This window comes from Podarcis gaigeae, assembly GCF_964106915.1.
Source record: "Podarcis gaigeae genome assembly, chromosome: 3".
NCBI lineage: Eukaryota > Metazoa > Chordata > Lepidosauria > Squamata > Lacertidae > Podarcis > Podarcis gaigeae.
In genome coordinates this window covers 111081686-111099911 of record NC_139680.1, presented here as the reverse complement: position 1 = coordinate 111099911, position 18226 = coordinate 111081686, and the positions used below count along the sequence as shown (strand labels likewise).

General features: G+C 44.1%; 1 protein-coding gene across 3 annotated transcripts in view; it reads left to right on the top strand.

Moving 5' to 3' along the window:
• The window catches only part of PNPT1 (polyribonucleotide nucleotidyltransferase 1), a 44288-nt gene that overhangs the window by 19746 nt on the left and 6316 nt on the right, over window positions 1-18226 (top strand). For all 3 annotated transcript variants that reach the window (XR_014562750.1, XM_083733299.1, XM_083733300.1), the window contains exons 14-25: window positions 1551-1621; window positions 3223-3259; window positions 6257-6323; window positions 6407-6496; window positions 7416-7469; window positions 7570-7679; window positions 10214-10285; window positions 10373-10436; window positions 14863-14946; window positions 15944-16027; window positions 17438-17544; window positions 17864-17919. Coding sequence is in view for 2 of the 3 variants with exons in the window: in XM_083733299.1 (XP_083589425.1) it covers window positions 1551-1621; window positions 3223-3259; window positions 6257-6323; window positions 6407-6496; window positions 7416-7469; window positions 7570-7679; window positions 10214-10285; window positions 10373-10436; window positions 14863-14946; window positions 15944-16027; window positions 17438-17544; window positions 17864-17919 (896 nt within the window). In the remaining variant the exon portion in view is untranslated. The remainder of the gene's footprint in view (window positions 1-1550; window positions 1622-3222; window positions 3260-6256; window positions 6324-6406; window positions 6497-7415; window positions 7470-7569; window positions 7680-10213; window positions 10286-10372; window positions 10437-14862; window positions 14947-15943; window positions 16028-17437; window positions 17545-17863; window positions 17920-18226) is intronic.

Here is an 18226-nt window from a genome sequence, read left to right as displayed (position 1 = left end):
TCCAGGGGGGAAGCCCCAGGAGGAAGGGGCCAGCGGGGAGTCCCTGAGCAGCAGTTGGAGATCAGGACCAGCGTCTCCACCAGAGCGCAGTGGGGAGGGGGAGTCCCAGGAGTCGGGACCAGTGTCCTCACCACCAGAGGGAGGAGAGGAGTCAGGTTTGGCTACGCCCACATCAGGAAGCGGGGAAACGGTCAGAAGGAAAGTCACCGGCTGGGCGCGCGCGCCAAGTTCAAATGTACAGGAGCGCGGCACAGCGGGGAGCCCGGGAAGGGAGCCAGGTCCTAAAGCCCGCCGGAGGGAGGGACAAGACTCAGGGGGCTCAGCGTCAGAGGAGTCCAGGAAGGAGGAAACCCCAGAGGGCAGAAGGACCCAGCGAAGGAAAGAACAGCGTAAGAGGTGGAGCCGGGCTAGAATCTTAAACTGGTGTGGGTGGAGCAGTGAGTCAGAGGGGACTTAGCCGGTCTAGCGTCAAGACGTGGGTCTGCGCGCCCATGGAAACTAAACTTCAATAAAGACTTTTGTACATTATATCCACCGGGCGTTGGTCCTCTGTGAGCTGGGATCTAGAGGCAGACCTGACAACCCCTAATCAATTTTTTAGAAAAAAGTGCTGCACGCATTCATATATATATATATATATATATATATATATATATATACACAGTGGTACCTCGCAAGACTAATGCCTCGCAAGACGAAATACGTGCAAAACGAAAGAGTTTTCCGTTTTTTGAGTCGTTCCGCAAGACGAATTTCCCTATGGGCATGCTTTGCAAGACGAAACATCTTGCGAGTTTGTTTCCTTTTTCTTTAAGCCGTTAATAGCCGCTAAGCCGCTAATAGCCGTGCTTCGCAAGACGAAAAAACCGCAAGACGAAGAGACTCGCGGAACGGATTAATTTTGTCTTGCGAGGCACCACTGTGTGTGTATACACACACACACACACACACACACACACACACACACTGCCCCACAATGAGACCAAACTTAGATTCACAAAATGTTTAGGGCTATGCGTCCTCCAAGAAAACAGCACTGTGTATATGAGATGTGTGAGAGGTGTGTAGTGTGTGTGTGTGTGTGTGTGTGTGTGTGTGGTAGTCCTTCCCCCCCCCCCCCGCGTGTCAAAAAGAAAATCTGTTCAGACAAATCTGTGTGTATATTTTACTGCAAGTTCTTCTAACAAATATCAATTTAAAAGTTGTCGCACCTCTGAACTGTATTAGTGACTCGCCCAGCTGTAATCAGTATACGGTGGGAGGGCTAGAGTAGCAAATGTGCCCTCTAGATTGGTTCATAATTAGCAGAACTTGTAACCAAGAAGGCTGAAACTTGAAGTTGTTCTCTGTAAATCCAAAACAGCGCAGTGCAAACCGTGCATGTCAATTATTCCCCTTCTGATATCATTGTGAGTTTGTGCCCAGAGCAATACTTACCTTATCTGGGTTTTTATGTGTCTTGCTTTTGAATCATTGCACTTCCTTATTTGTTGAGAACTTAATTCCTCTCCCCTAAACCACAGTATTTTCAGTAGACCTTTGTTTTCTAGGTCCTCTGCACAGTTACATTTGACTCACTGGAATCGAGTGTAAAATCTGACGTTATCACAACAGCTTTAAGGTATATATACCACCATCCCTACTCCTTTCAAACCCCAACTTGACTTTGGCGTGTTAGTTGCACCATGTGACTCTTTAGGACCTTGTGTTCATAATCTTCAAGTAAATCAGGGGGGGCCATAGCTCAGTGGTTAGAGCTTCATGCTTTGCATGAAGGAGATCCCTGGTTCAATCCTGACATCTCCATTTAAAAAGGATCAGGTGGCAGACAGTGGTGAAGACCTCTCCCTGCCTGAGAGCTTGGGGCAGACTGCTGCCAGAGTCGATAAACTGGACTGTATGGGCAAGTCTGATGGGAGGTAATGCAGCTTCTGACATTCATATGAAATCACCTTTTCTTTGAAGGCAGTCTCTCTTAGTCTTATTGAAAATGAGTATATACAGCCCCTTCAGAGAAATCAAGACTGGCCACATGCAAAAAAAAATATCAAAATAACGTAGCTAAGTTGAACTTTGAAGTAATCCAGAGACAGTACAGTGCAAAAGTAGTTATTAAAAGCTTTCCTAAGAAGAAAGTTGCTGGGTTTTTGCTTTTTTCTGTTTCTGTAGGGACAAAAAAATTATTGGATCAGGCAACTCGAATGTGAGTTGGTTATTCCATAGGGGATAGTTCTAACTGGTTAAGGACAAATCCTAGTGGGGCAGATATACAGTGGTGCCTTGCAAGACGAAAAGAATCCGTTCCGCGAGTCTCTTCGTCTAGCGTTTTTTTCGTCTTGCGAAGCAAGCCCATTGACGGCTTAGCGGATTAGCGCTATTAGTGGCTTTTAGCGGCTTAGTGGATAAGCGACTTAGCGGCTTAGAAAAAGGGGGGGAGGGGAAAAAACCCGCAGGAACTCGTAAGACATTTTCGTCTTGCGAAGCAAGCCCATAGGAAATTCGTTTTGCGAAGCGCCTCCAAAACGGAAAACTCTTTCGTCTAGCGAGTTTTCCGTCTTGCGAGGCATTCGTCTTGCGGGGCACCACTGTATTGAGAAATGGCAGGGTATAAGAAAACACAGACTTTGCTTTAACAATGAGCAGGAATCTAACAAAGGCTTCCTCATCTGTTATTTATTCAGTATCAGAAAAACACTTCTAACATGGTTTTGCTCATATAGGCGACTACCATCTTAGCCGTGTCCAATTGACACGTGATCAAAGACGGAACAGAATCGGAACACCCGCGAGAAATGGTCACTGCCTGTATGCAAACGATTACTCAGATAAAAATTATTTAATCTGTTGTTGGTCTAGTGCTCACCCAACTTTGCAATGAAGCGTAAGCCGGGCTCAGATGCACTTTGTTTTAACGATAGAGTAGCTTAATGTGCCCTAATATTGTTCTCTGAGCTCTGGTAGAGGCAGGCAGGCAGGGCCTTCCCGGGAAAAGAATTTCCCCTAGTATTTAAGGTATTACAGAAACAAACAAAAAACCTTCAATTGTTTCCTAGCATTATGAGCCAAGGGTGCCTTTCTAGAGGTTTAAAGGAATTTGTAGGCAGGCATGGCCTCGGAGGGATGCTTTAGGTGCCTATCCCTCATTTCCTTCAAGGGGTTCCTGATCTAAGTAAATTACTTGCAGCTCATTTAGTTTTTTGTAACACTTGTTTCTGTTTTTAGTGGAATAAAGGAGAAGAACTTCATGCTCCACTACGAGGTATGAGAACTCACTTCAGCTCTATAAAAAGCATTTGTGCTTAATTATTAGGAGTAATTACTCTGAAAACATAGGGGCTTGTTCTCAAATTGCTTTCTTTATACAGTGGTGCCTCGCAAGACGAAATTAATCCGTTCCACGATTCTCTTCGTCTAGCGGTTTTATCATCTTGCGAAGCAAGCCCATTGACAGCTTAGCGGATTAGCGCTACAGCTGTCAAGCGGCTTCCAGCGATCAGCTGTTAAGCGGCTTATCAGCGGAACAGCTGATAAGCGGCTTAGCGGCTTAAGAAAAGGGCGAAAAAAGTGAAAAAAAACCCGCGGGGGGATGCAAGATTTTTTTCGTCTTGCGAAGCAACCCCATAGGGGAATTCGTTTTGCGAAGCGCCTCCAAAACGGAAAACCCTTTGTCTAGCGGGTTTTTCGTCTTGCGAGGCGTTCGTCTTGCGGGGCACCACTGTATCTGGAGCCTGTTCCTGAGGCCTGAAAGCTGCATGCAGGCCTCTTCGGAGCTTCCTCTAGGGAGACATGCTGTATGTGGAGTTGCTGTTCATCCATCTTCATTGCGGTGTCAGGGTGTATTTAGGGGTTGTATAGAGTTGCACGGTGCTATAATGTATTTATTTTAATTGTTTTGTGATTTTAATACCGTACACTGCTTTCGGTGCTCTTTTTAAAAAAAAATAAAGCGTCTTCTCCCCTCACCCTGACTTTAATAGCGCTGGTATTTGAAACAAACAGGCTCCTTTTCCCTCTACCTTTGCTTCTTGCTCATTTTTGGATAGGACCTTTGTTGAGACTGCTGCTGACAAGCTATGTTCGCTGGTTGCTTTGCTGCCCAAAAGCAAATACCGTATTTTTCGCACTATAGGACGCACTTTTTCACCTCCAAAAATGAAGGGGAAATGTGTGTGCTTCCTATGGAGTGAATGCAGGCTCCTTGGCTTCAGCGATAGCAACATGAAGCCTCTGAAGCGCAGAGGGAGCGCTCACCCCCCCCCCCCGCGCTCCAGAGGCTTCGCGTTGCTTTCGCTGAAGCCGCCTGAAGCCCGAAGCCCCCGGAGCACAGCACGAACTCCCACTGCACTCCGGGGGCTTCGGGCAGCTATCCGCAAGTCTTCGGAGCGTAGCAGGAGTTCCCGCTGCGCTCTGAAGGCTTGTGGATAGCCGCATGAAGCCTGGAGAGCAAGAGGGGTCAGTGCACACCAATCCCTCTAACTCTCCAGGCTTTGAGAGGCGCTGCACAGTTTTCCCTCTCTGCACAGCGCCCCTTCAGCGAAGCGGGAGGAGAAATGGAAGGGGCTCCGTTTCTCCTCCCGCTTCACTGAAGGGGCGCTGAGCAGAGAGGGGGAGATTTTTTTTTTTCCTGTTCTCCCCCTCCTATGGTCCGGTGCGTCCAATAGAGCAAAAAATATGGTAAATGGGAGGGTTGCTCTTCCTCCTCCTCCTCCTAATCTCAGGATCATAGAACTGTAGAATTGGAAAGGACCTCAAGAGTCATCTGGTACAATCCCCTGAAATGCTAAAGCATCTACGAATCTCAGCTAAAGCACCCATAATTGCCTCTTCCTAATCTCTCTCTGTCTCTCAAACACACCAGAGTGTGTATGAGAGATAGAAAGAGATTAGGGGAAGATTAGGTTTGGAGTGAGTCCAGCATACCCTAGTGGGGTGTGGTGGTTAGAGTGCTGAGCTAGGACCTTGGAATTCAGGTTCCAGTTCTACGCTCGGCCAAGAAGTTCGCCTTGGACCAGTCACAGTTTCTCAGCATAGCCTACCTCATAGGGCTCCGAGGATAAAATGGGGAAGGAGAGAATCTTGTGCTCCCCCTTCAGCTCCTTGGAGGAAATGTGAGATATAAATGGAGCAGTAGTAGATGGTGGAAATATAGTCATACCTTGGATCCCGAACGCCTTGTGAGTTGAACGTTTTGGCTCCTGAACCCTGCAAACCCAGAAGTGAGTGTTCCGGTTTGTGAATGTTCTTTGGAACCTAAACATCTGACGTGGCTTCCGATTGGCTGCAGGAGCTTCCTGCAGCCAATTGGAAGCCGCGCCTTGGTTTCCAAATGTTTTAGAAGTTGAACAGACTCCCTGAACGGATTCTGTTCGACTTCCGAGGTACCAATGTAATAACAGTAGCAGCAGAACCAGATAGGTGATTGCTGAAAATGCTCTGCAGCTGTAGCTGCTTGCGCAAAGGAACCTGATCCACTGGAAATTTTTGATTTCCCGCCCTCTCTTATTAAAAGGACAATTTGTAAATCATCCCTTAGCTTATCCAAATTTATATATATAGTCCAGCAGCACCTTAGAGACCAACTAAGTTTGTCTATTGACAGCGAAACTTTTGAGTACTGAAGCTACAGAGATTTTTGTGAAAGATGGTTGAACTTCAGCATAGTAATAATAATAATTAATAATAATAATTTATTATTTGTACCCCACCCACCTGGCTGGGTTTCTGCAGTTTTAAGACGTGTTTAAAAATGTTGGAGAGTTTTGATTCGGTTTCGAAAGAAACCTCTTTCATACTTTGAAACAGAAGATCCTGAAAAGTGTCTAAACCTTAAAATTAGGCACTAATTCAGACTTCCATTTGTACAGCATAGTATAGCAGCTCTAAGTAAAGCTACTTTAACTGATAAAATATCTGAAGGTTGTGTCACTTCAAATTATAATGCAAGTATTCACTCTGAGCTACTTATGATTGTTGCTTTCATTAGGTGTGCATATCTCCGCATAGGATAAGCCAGATAGTTTATTTTTTAAAAGGTCATATTGTTTTCGTGACGACTGTGAAAGTGTACAACTTAAAATATGTGGCTGAAGATTATTCCAAAGGGCAGCTTATTAATAACTCTGCAAATGACTCATTGCATGAGCATTTTTTATCCTTTTGGGTGAATTCCATGGATGTTTGCCTTGAAATGAATGCTGACAATCAGAAAAGCATTATACTGACTTTCTCCCCCTCTTGATATATTAAAATTTTGCAGTTTCCTCCATACGCAACTAACGAGATTGGCAAAATTACTGGCATGAATAGAAGAGAGCTTGGCCATGGTGAGTAAGAACAGAAGAAGCTGAATATTTAGACTGAAACTGAATTACTCCTTGTAATTCACAACATAATTTTTTACTTGTAGGTGCACTTGCAGAGAAGGCTTTGAAGCCTGTGATTCCCAGTGAATTCCCTTTCACAATAAGGGTTACTTCAGAAGTACTGGAGTCAAATGGTATTTGATTTTTATTATTTAACTATTGCTCAGAATGTGTGGGTGGAATTCAACTTAGCGCTAAGCAGATCGTTCCATCGCGCAAGCAGAAATGCTTGCGCTGATAAAACTATCTCCACTCACCCCACACCTATGATTTGAAATCTGGCGGGGCCCTTATCACAAGGCTAATGGGAAGGGCAAAGGATGAGGTCCACCCCTGTTACTTTTTGAGATTCCCCCCCTTTTTAGAAGGCGCAAGGGGTCATGAATTGGCTAATGGGCTTTGGCCTAATATTTGAGGATTTCATTAGGGAAACCCCTACTCTTTCCCCCAAGGACGCGGGTGGCGCTGTGGGTTAAACCACAGAGCCTAGGACTTGCCGATCAGAAGGTCAGCGGTTCGAATCCCGTGATGGGATGAGCTCCCGTTGCTCAGTCCCTGCTCCTGCCAACCTAGCATTTCGAAAACACATCAAAGTGCAAGTAGATAAATAGGGACTGCTCCGGCGGGAAAGTAAACGGCATTTCCGTGCGCTGCTCTGGTTTGCCAGAAGCAGCTTAGTCATGCTGGCCACATGACCCAGAAGCTGTACGTCGGCTCCCTCGGCCATAAAGCGAGATGAGTGCCGCAACCCCAGAGTCGGTCATGATTGGACCTAATGGTCAGGGGTCCCTTTACCTTTACCTTACTCTTCCCCCCATAATTTGAGCACATGTCTTTAGACTTTTTACTGTTGCAGATGTTAGCTGAAATTTCTGAACCGCAACAAAACAGTGCAAAAACCGAGTGCTTCTTGTATCTGGAAAGAAAACCCCCTATCCCAGGGAGAAATATAAATCATACGGTGGCTAAGAAAACTTGTTTATATGCAGATCATTTATTTTAGTGGCTACACAAAAATGGTTGATAGCATAACCTAGTGGTTTCTGTTTCCAGGATCATCGTCAATGGCTTCTGCTTGTGGTGGGAGTTTGGCACTGATGGATGCAGGTAATCCACAAAGAAGAATTCATATTTTGGGACGTGTTTATGCATAGGTCAATGGAAGTGGACCAAAACTCTGAAATGCTTTATTCTCTTTTATTGTTAGGAGTCCCAATATCGTCTCCTGTCGCAGGTGTTGCTGTTGGTTTGGTTTCCAGGGCTAATTCTGAAAAAAATGGAGACATTGAGGATTATCGCTTGCTAACAGACATTCTGGTAAGAGTTCCTAATTGAGTCTGTTTCTCAGTATTCAAAAGATCTGGACTCTAGCTTAAAACTCAGATCTGTGACATGTGTAAATTATAGGTAATTGTGCACAAATTGGCAATAACACGTGGCTTGGAGGCTTGGCTATGAATCTGGAAGTCCTCATTTTGAACCTCTCCTCTGTTATGAATTCAGACAAACTACCATCTCTTATCCTTAATCCCTTCCATCTGCAATATGAGATAATAATACAGGATTGCTTTACAGGATTACAGGATTCCCTATATCAGGCATCAGCAATCTCAACCCTCCAGATGTTTTGGGACTACAATTCCCATCATCCCTGACCACTGGTCCTGTTAGCTAGGAATGATGGGAGTTGTAGTCCCAAAACATCTGGAGGGCCGAGTTTGGGGGTGCCTGCTTTGGATAGTACAAAATGATTATGAAAGTTCCCTTTGTTTACTATTAGTTCACGTTGGAGAATGCATAGCGTTTACATGCAGAACAGCCACCTTAACACTTCATTAGTAGCCACAATGCTAAAATGGGGAATAATTTGACGGCCTATTGTAACCACAGTACCTGATTTGACATTAATGTTTTTATCACATTGACTGCCAGATGTTCAAAATCTGCTGTCTGTGCAAAAATCTTCCACATCTGCAACAGAACTCACATTCATCACAGCATCTCATTAGATCAGTAGTTTTTAACCAGTGTGCCGTGGCACCCAGGGGTGCCTTGAATTATGGTCAGGGGTGCCGTGGGCAACACTGGCCTCTGTCCTTCCCTCCCTCCTCTGATGCCCTCTCACGTCTCTGCCTCCAAAAGGCTTGCACAGCTGTTTGTTGCAGCAGCCCTGGATACAAGCTCCCCAGGTGAATGGTGCCTCTGTGGCTGGACAGGGGTGCTGGTTGCCGGGAGCTGAGGCAGCTCAGAGGCCAGTGGTGAATGCAGTGTCTGCCCAGAGGACTCCCAAGGAGAGGGCAGAGGAGAGGAGGCTGAGTGAACACTCCACAAAGGAGGGTGTTTGGAAAAGGGTGAGAGGCTGCCAGCTCAGCAGGCAAGGGGTCACATAACTGGGCTCCTGAGTGACATAACTGGGCTCCTGAGCCCCACAGAGGTGCAGCAGAATGAATGTAGTTGGTCAAGGGACCCATGGACCCAAAAAGGTTGAAGACCTCTGCATTAGACGTATGCATGAATTGGTATACAGTAATTGTGTCTGCTTAGGGACGCAGGTGGCGCTGTGGGTTAAAGCCTCAGCGCCTAGGACTTGCCGATCGAAAGGTCGGCGGTTCGAATCCCTGCGGCGGGGTGCGCTCCCACTGCTCGGTCCCAGCGCCTGCCAACCTAGCAGTTCGAAAGCACCTCCGGGTGCAAGTAGATAAATAGGGACCGCTTACCAGCGGGAAGGTAAACGGCGTTTCCGTGTGCGGCTCTGGCTCGCCAGAGCAGCGATGTCACGCTGGCCACGTGACCCGGAAGTGTCTCCGGACAGCGCTGGCCCCTGGCCTCTTAAGTGAGATGGGCTCACAACCTCAGAGTCTGTCAAGACTGGCCCGTACGGGCAGGGGTACCTTTACCTTTACCTTTAATTGTGTCTGCTTACCTGAAATCTGGGAGAAAGGCGATGACAAACCTAGACAGCATCCTAAAAAGCAGAGACGTCACCTTGCCAACAAAGGTCCATATAGTTAAAGCCATGGTTTTCCCAGTAGTGATGTATGGAAGTGAGAGCTGGACCATAAAGAAGGCTGATCGCCGAAGAATTGATGCTTTTGAATTCTGGTGCTGGAGGAGACTTTTGAGAGTCCCATGGACTGCAAGAAGATCAAACCTCTTCATTCTGAAGGAAATCAGCCCTGAGTGCTCACTGGAAGGACAGATCATGAAGCTGAGGCTCCAATACTTTGGCCACCACATAAGAAGAGAAGACTCCCTGGAAAAGACCCTGATGTTGGGAAAGATGGAGGGCAGAAAAAGAAGGGGACGACAGAGGACGAGATGGTTGGACAGTGTTCTCGAAGCTACAAACATGAGTCTGACCAAACTCTGGAAGGCAGTGGAAGACAGGAGTGCCTGGCGTGCTCTGGTCCATGGGGTCACAAAGAGTTGGACACGACTAAACACCAACACCTGAAATCTTGGAAATCATAGTTCTTTTGATGGAGTTAGTGTTCTCTTATAGAATTCTTACCACTTCCATTGGCTTAAAATAAGCTTAAGCTTGTAGTGCAGTTGTATTCAAACTCTTACACAAAATACCCCTACTTTGTTATCTGACTTTTTCCAAGGAAACCATGAAACTATAATTAGGGGACTTCCGCTAAAGCTTCCTCAGACAGGCACCGACTGTGAAAATATGTTGCAAGTATAGGTTTTGTGGTTGCAGGCGAAATGTAGGAATTGTTTTAACCTATTGTGGTAGAATTTGCATCCCTTTATTATGTTCAGGGCTGGGGTGTTGGTTTTTTGGGTCTGTGAGTAGAACCTCTGTGGTCTTGGGAAGACATTTGAAATATATTTATTTTCTGCAGGGAATAGAGGATTATCATGGTGATATGGACTTCAAAATGGCTGGAACGAATAAAGGAATCACTGCCTTACAGGTATCCTCCAATCCTCTTAATTTGAAATAAACCTCTATTCCAGAAATAAACGATGCAGTTGACAGTTTTTCACTTGTGTATCATTAGGCTGATATCAAGCTGCCAGGGATACCCCTAAAAATTGTGATGGAAGCGATTCAGCAAGCCACAGGTGAGTGTAGAGCCCATGGCGTTTGATTTTCACTGCTGTTTTGATAATTTCCCATGAAATGGACAATCAGCCCTGTTAGAACAGTACAGTGGTACCTCAGGTTATAAACTTAATTCGTTCCGGAAGTCTGTTGTTAACCCAAAACTGTTCTTAACCTGAGGTGCGCTTTCGCTAATGAGGCCTCCCGCTGCAGCGCTATTTCCGTTCTCATCCTGCGGCAAAGTTCTCAACCCGAAGCAATTACTTCTGGGTTAGCGGAGCTCGTAACCTGAAGCGTTTGTAACCTGAGGTACCACTGTAAATCCTTATCAGTGCCCACCTTAATATCTCTGACTTGACCATTGTATTTAGGTGGTGCTCTTTAAGGTGAAGCCTTCTAAATAAAAGCCTCTTGAAAGCTTCTGTATCGACATGCATTCTGTCCCTACATAATGGGCAGAACCTCAGGTCCACAAACATGCTTTTGCCTGATTTGAAAGTCCTTGGACGTCAGGTGCATCTTGCTTGTCTGGGTGAAGGATAAGCACATGCCTACTGCACAGAGGTAACAGTCACATTCGTTGCTCTGTCTGCTTTTGCCTCTAGCCCTGGCATGCCGTATAAGAGGCTGCCCATGATGCCACGGGGGCGGTTGTCCACCTTTGCTGTGTCGCTATGTAGTATCCCATGAACAGTCCTTTTTTTGTGTGTTCCCCACAATTGGTAGCCTTACTGGTGATGCTGTCATTCTCTCTGTTGCCATAGTGTTTCTCAAACCTTGAGCACCCAGCTATTGTTGGACTACAACTCCCATCGTCCCTAGCTAGCAGGGCCGGTGGTCCAAGGGATGATGGGAGTTGTAGTCCAGCAACAGCTGGGGAGCCAAGGGTGAGAAGCACTGCATAGCATGTGAGAAGGGCTTCTGTGATGGCCCTTCTCCTCCGAGGTGACCTCCCCTCTGAGTGTACCTTGAACCATTACTGTAATGCAGACTTCCTCAAACTCGGCCCTCCAGATGTTTTGAGACTACAATACCCATCATCCCTGACAACTGGTCCTGCTAGGTAGGGATCATGGGAGTTGTAGGCCAAAAACATCCAGAGGGCTGAGTTTGAGGGAGCCTGTTGTAATGCTTTTTAGCAATTCATCAAGATGGGCCTCTTCACCTAGGTCTGTGGTTGTGTGGACGTATTGCCACCTTTGCTTTGATACTGGTCATTTTTGTGTTTTTCTTCAGCGATTTTCATTATTTTCGCAACCTGCCCTAGGCCCATTTGGTGAAGTACACATTGCACTATGAGCACAAATAATAAATGAACAAATCGCTATTCTGGTTTTGGCCCTGATTTCGCCTTTTGAGGATGCCTGGTTAAAATTGTTGGTGTAACAAGCAATCATTGTTAGACATAGGAAGTTCAGTGGTATGATAAGAATAATTCTGATGTGTGAATTAAAAAACAACAACATTTCATTGGTAAAATGTATGGCTTCTTATGTGCCAGGTAAATTGGTTGTCTCTTTTTCCAGTGTTTAAAAGTTAGGAATCTGGTTCATGATATGCGGGGGGGAAATTAGTATTAAAGAGACTCAGCATTTTTGAGAGGTTATTAACCTAATATGCATTATTCATAATGCTTCTATATGAAATAAAATGTGGCATTAATGGTTATTGAACCAAAGACTTAAAGAAAGATATGCACTGGGCATATATTTGTTTGGAGCCAAGGTACTCCTTGGACACAATCTAAAAAATAAAAATATGATAATACTGAGATCCTCATCCTTCATGTTAAGTTTTGTAAAAGAGCTTTTAGCTTATGGGTCACTTCATTTTATTTATTTTTTTTAAGTAATATTTTATTAAGTTTTAACAATAAAGAAATTAAGAAAAATACAAAGACACAAAAATACGAAATTACAAAATACAAAAATACAAACATTAAACATGAAAAAGAAAAAGATAAAAGGAAAAAAGAACACATATAAAAAAGAACAAAAATCCCTCTTTTTTAATTTCTCATCTTTGATTAACTTATTTTCCTGACTTCCTCACGCCTCCCTTTTTTGTATCCCTTTTAAGATTTAATTCAGCAAATTCATCAGTCCTATTTAATTTATCTGTTATCTATTATCAATCCAATCTTAACCTTGTTGCTAGAACCCCTTCAATTCAGTTCGATGCCATCAACATTCAAAAATTTTACAATGTTTCTGTAAATAAGTTTTAAATTTTCTCCAATCTTCTTCCACCATATGGGTCACTTCATTTTAAACTGGGGTGGGGAATCTGTGGCCCTCCAGATGGTTCTGGACTTTGCCCATTGTCCCTCACCATGCCCATGCTGTCTGGGGCTGATGAGAGCTAGAGTCCAAGAATATGTGGAGGGCCACATGTTAACTATCCCTGTTCTAAGCAAAATGACTGATTAGTTTTTTAATGTGCACGCTGCGAGACCTCAGTTTGGTGTCCTAATGAAAAGTTAGGTAAAAGGACCCCTGGCTATTAGGTCCAGTCGTGACCAACTCTGGGGTTGCGCTGCTCATCTCGCTTTATTGGCTGAGGGAGCCGGCGTACAGCTTCCGGGTCATGTGGCCAGCATGACTAAGCCGCTTCTGGCAAACCAGAGCAGCACACGGAAACACCATTTACCTTCCCGCTGGAGCGCTGCCTATTTATCTACTTGTACTTTGACGTGCTTTCGAACTGCTAGGTTGGCAGGAGAATGAAGAGTTATCTTGCATCTAATAAACAAAATCTACCATTGACTGTTAGACAGCGAGCCCAGCTTTAATATTTTCCTTTTCATGTTATCGTTCTCATTTCTTAAAGGACTGCATCTGAAGGCAGCCCTGTTTAGGGAAGCGTTTAATGTCTGATGTTTTATTGTATTTTTAATATTCTGTTGGAAGGCACCCAGAGTGGCTGAAGAAACCCAGCCAGATGGGTGGGGTATAAATAATATTATTATTTTATTATTATTAAGCAGAATAGCCTAAAAAAAATAACCAAGAATGTCTTTAAGTTGCAGCCACCATGACTAATCAGCATATAAAGCAGACTTTCTAAACTTTGGGTTCTGAGATGTTGAACTACAACTCCCATCTTCCACAGTCAGCAGGGGCAGCAGTCAGGACTGATGGGAGTAGTAGTCCAACAACATCTGGGAATCCACATTTGAGAAAGGCTGGCATAAAGGTTTAGATAGTTGATTTACCAATTAGAAATAATGAAACGTTGCAAACCTAACTCCATATGGGGCAGCTTTCACTAGCCTGTTGCTTCCAGAGGTTCTGGATTCCAGTTCCCATCTCCCTCATGCTGGCTGGGGATCTATGGTCAGAAACATCTGGAGGGCACCGGGTTGGTGAAGGCTGGTATGGGGGAAACACCTTGTGAATTCACAGCTGCATCATCTGCTTTAATACTCTTTGGCTTACAGCTTAGCCATATTTCTTCCCAGTCAAACTGTTGTTTATAGGCAGTGAACTTTGCCCACCCAGCGTGATTTCTGTTTCTGAAGAAGAAAGCTGGCTAGCTCTCATTTTTCTCAGGAAAGCAATTTTGATTTCTTTGCATCTGCTAGCCTGCTTGCAGAAAAAGCTGTGTGTTAGAGAAAGCATTCCATGTGACATAAGCAAGTGTGACCAATTCCAAGCAACGCGTTCATTGAAATAAATTTGAGGGTGGGGGCGGTTTCTACCTAAGTAACATATGGTGGCCCATTATTTAGATGAACTTGTGATTGCACTGGGTGTTGTGTTTTTGTATTCCAAGAATCAGCTCCAGAAGTCACACACTCACAGTCAACACAATACAGTGGTACCTCGGGTTAAGTACTTAATTCGTTCCGGAGGTCCGTTCTTAACCTGAAACTGTTCTTAACCTGAAGCACCACTTTAGCTAATGGGGCCTCCCGCTGCCACTGTGCACCGGAGTATGATTTATGTTCTCATCCTGAAGCAAAGTTCTTAACCCGAGGTACTATTTCTGGGTTAACGGAGTCTGTAACCTGAAGCGTATGTAACCCAAGGTATCACTGTACCAGCAAAAGCTTACACCAATGGAATAAGGATTCATTATTGCACAGTGATTTAAGTGCTCTGTAGTGTAATGTGCTTCACCTGGGGGAGGGAGATGTAGGGCTTTTTAAAACGCGCTGGAAATAATGCACAGAGATGGACAGAAGATCTGCTGCCCTAAGTGCCTTTATGAAGCATAAAACTGGAAACAATTCTGCTCTTTTATTGAACAATGCATCTCCCCAAAAGTGCCTCAAACCCTCACTGTGGTGCTGCATGCAAAAGTTTTGCTTGATTAGTCATGTTAGGGAAGAAAGGAAGGTTTCCTTGCAACAAAATAGAGGGTTTTTTTTAAATTGAAAGCATTTAACATGTGTGTTCTATATTTAAACTAGAAGGGGTTTTTGTGTGTGTTTTTCTCCCTTAGTGGCAAAGAGAGAAATATTGCAAATTATGAACAAAACGATTGCAAAACCTAGAGCAAGCAGAAAAGAGAACGGACCACTTGTAGGTAATAACATTTGTAATTAACTGTACATGTTATGAGAGGTGGGGTGGGGAGTGCAGTTGGACGACCAAAGTTCTCACAGGTGTGCAAACCATGCTTTTTAAGAACAGTGGTAGGTGGTCAAGAATACAGCCCATAGTTGTCAGGCTATGCATGCATTACTTTTTAGATCAGAACCTTTCTTTCAAGTTAATTCCGAATTCAGTATCAATTTCTTAAATGTCTATTTCACTTCCCACTACAAAAGTCCTGAAAGAAGCTACAACGAAAGGAGAAATTCCATAACAAAAGTCACATAAGCATGTTAGAAATTTGTTCAGGATACAGTACTATTAAAGGCTTCATCCCACGTCTAAAATAAGGTAAATAATGCTGGTTTGTAAAAATCAACTTGGCTGGTTATATCTGGCAAGTAAGAATCACCTCCAGGTGATCAGGCAGGGAGTCAACATTTGTAAATTTGGGGTAAATTTTGCTTACGCTTTATTTCAGACTGCTAGTATGGCAAAGCCCCCGCCCCTCCCATTTTTTGTGAACTAATGAATTTTAACTTACAAGGCTACCATAAAGTGATGGCATCTTTTGAGCATTATGTCTTTAAGATAATAGTTTAGGTCCTGAATTCCCTTCTATTCATGGAAGGGCTTTTGATCTAACAGAGGATCCTGCTGGCAGAAAGAAGAAAGGTAGCTTTTCCTGATTCCTCCTGCAATCTCATATACACTCCAAATCCATCTTTTTGTGGGGCAGAAGGGAGTTGCATAGGAAATCAGAGGAGGCCACCTCCCCTCATCTACTGGTAGGAGTGTCCCATGGATGAAACTTTTATTCCCATTGGAGAAAATGAGTTCTAGAATGATGCCGCAATCTTTTAAGTTTCAAAAAATATTAACATGTTTATGTCTTGTAGCCAGGAAAAAAGTATTGTGTGGGTGGGTGTGGAAATCCCTTGATCCTATTATTGCAAGAAATTTCTCACTTAAAACTCTCTGCATTTCAGAAAATGTTCAGGTGCCATTATCAAAAAGGGCAAGATTTGTTGGCCCTGGAGGTTATAATTTAAAAAAACTTCAAGCTGAAACTGGTGAGTCGATAATGCAGACTAAAAGCAGGGATAACAAATAAAGTTTTTCGTTTTCTGGTGGCCGTGTGCTTTCTCTTAGTGCAAATGGAATGTAGATGAGAATCATAGAATTGTAGAGTTGGAAGAACCACGAGGGTCTTCTATTCCAACCCCCTGTGATGGCAGGAATCTCAGCTAAAGCATCCCTGACAGATCACCATCTAACCTCTGCTTAACTCCCCCAAGGAAGGAGAGTCCACAGCCTCTCAAGGGAGTCCATTCCACTGTCAAAAAGCTCTTACCAATATTAAAGTTTGTACTGCTCCTTAGTTAGAATCACCTTTCTTGAAACTTGAAGCCATTGGTTTAGGTGCAGGAGAAAACAAGCTTGCTCCATCTTCAACGTGACAGCCCTTTAGGTATTTGAAGGTGGCTATCGTATCTCCTCTCAGTCTCCTCTTTCCAGTCTCCACCTCCATCGTTCTGCCCGGACACTGAGGTCCAGCGCTGAGGGCCTTCTGGCGATTCCCTCACTGCAGGAAGCCAAGTTACAGGGAACCAGGCAGAGGGCCTTCTCAGTAGTGGCACCCGCCCTGTGGAACGCCCTCCCACCAGATGTCAAAGAGAAGAACAACTACCAGGCTTTTAGAAGATATCTGAAGGCAGCCCTGTTTAGGGAAGCTTTTAATGTTTGATGCATTACTGTATTTTAATATTTTGTTGAAAGCCGCCCAGAGTAGTTGGGGAAACCCAGGCTGATGGGCGGGGTATAAATATATGATGATGATGATGATAATGACGATAATGATAATGATGATACCTGTAGACTCTTTCCCTGCCCCATGAAAACTTTCTCTACTTTGCACTTCCTGCTGTTACAGCCAATATCTTCCAGAGTTTCCTTAAGCTAGTTGGCTTCAATTTCCTGAGGGAGACCTGTATGGCATTGTCATCCTTCATTATAGTGAACAACGTGGAGGAGAATTCATTCATGGCAGAGATGAGCAAGAAGGTGCATTGGGACCTACTGGCAGATCTCTTTGCAGTAGATTAGCACGGAGATTTCTGACACCCAGCAGCAAGATTACTTTCCCACTGACATGTAGGCTGGTGAGAGGCAGTGAGCAAGAGTGGAATTTTCTTCCATAAGGACTGTGAGTTCAGCTCCGTTGTGGAACGGAGAACAAATTCCTAGGCTCAGAATCTGCTCACTTGCCTCAGGAATCTGCAGAGTAGATCCAGCAAGTCTGAAATCTGTCTGCTCCTTCCTCTTGATCTTACATTGACGATTTGGGCGTTATGTTTTCACCCCTTGATTCCTACACATCTCTAGCACCAGTGTGTTGAGTCACTTAACAATTCCTGTACAAAACCACCCAATCTTTCTTTTTTACAGCAGTGTTGATTTTATCCACATTTTTTATCCTGCAGGGGTAACCGTTAGCCAAATAGACGAAGAGACCTTTTCCGTATTTGCTCCAACGCCGTCCGCTATGCATGAAGCACAAGAATTTATTACCGAAATCTGCAAAGATGATGTAAGTGCATATTTTAAGGACTTTGATATATTGTGATATATTGTGCATATGCTTCATGTATCAAGATCCATCTCTTAATATAGGCATGCCTGCTTTTCCTGCTGCCTTAAGCCTATTAGATAGGGTGTGCTAAAACATATAACTAAGATATGATGGCCACAATCCATAGAGCTATTAGAAAGGGCTTGTTGGTGCCCAGTGCGAACTTTGCATTTTTCATCGAGCAGCAGGTCCTATGCCGAATCACACACACACAAATTCCAGATTCCTTGGTTTTGCAGAACTAGTCATTCATCTCTTTCTGGTTTCTTTCTTGTAGCAGGACTATCAGTTGGAATTTGGAGCTATTTATACAGCCACAATAACAGAACTGAGGTAAGAGAAACTCATCAGGTTATAATGACTAATGATCCACTAAGCTCACTGGGTGATATTAGGCTAGTCATTGCCTCTTAGTCCAGCCTACCTCACAGGGTTGTTTTGAGGATTAAACATGGAGGAAGGAGAACAATGTACATTACCTTGAGCATGTGTGTTTCATATAAGCAACTATTCGGTTGCTTAGCTTGAGTATATAATGTATATTTTATGTATGCCTACAAACATCATGAACACAAATCTGAAAATGGTGGTGAATACTAATATTTTTCTTCATTTGAAGGATTACCATATTTTCTTGTGT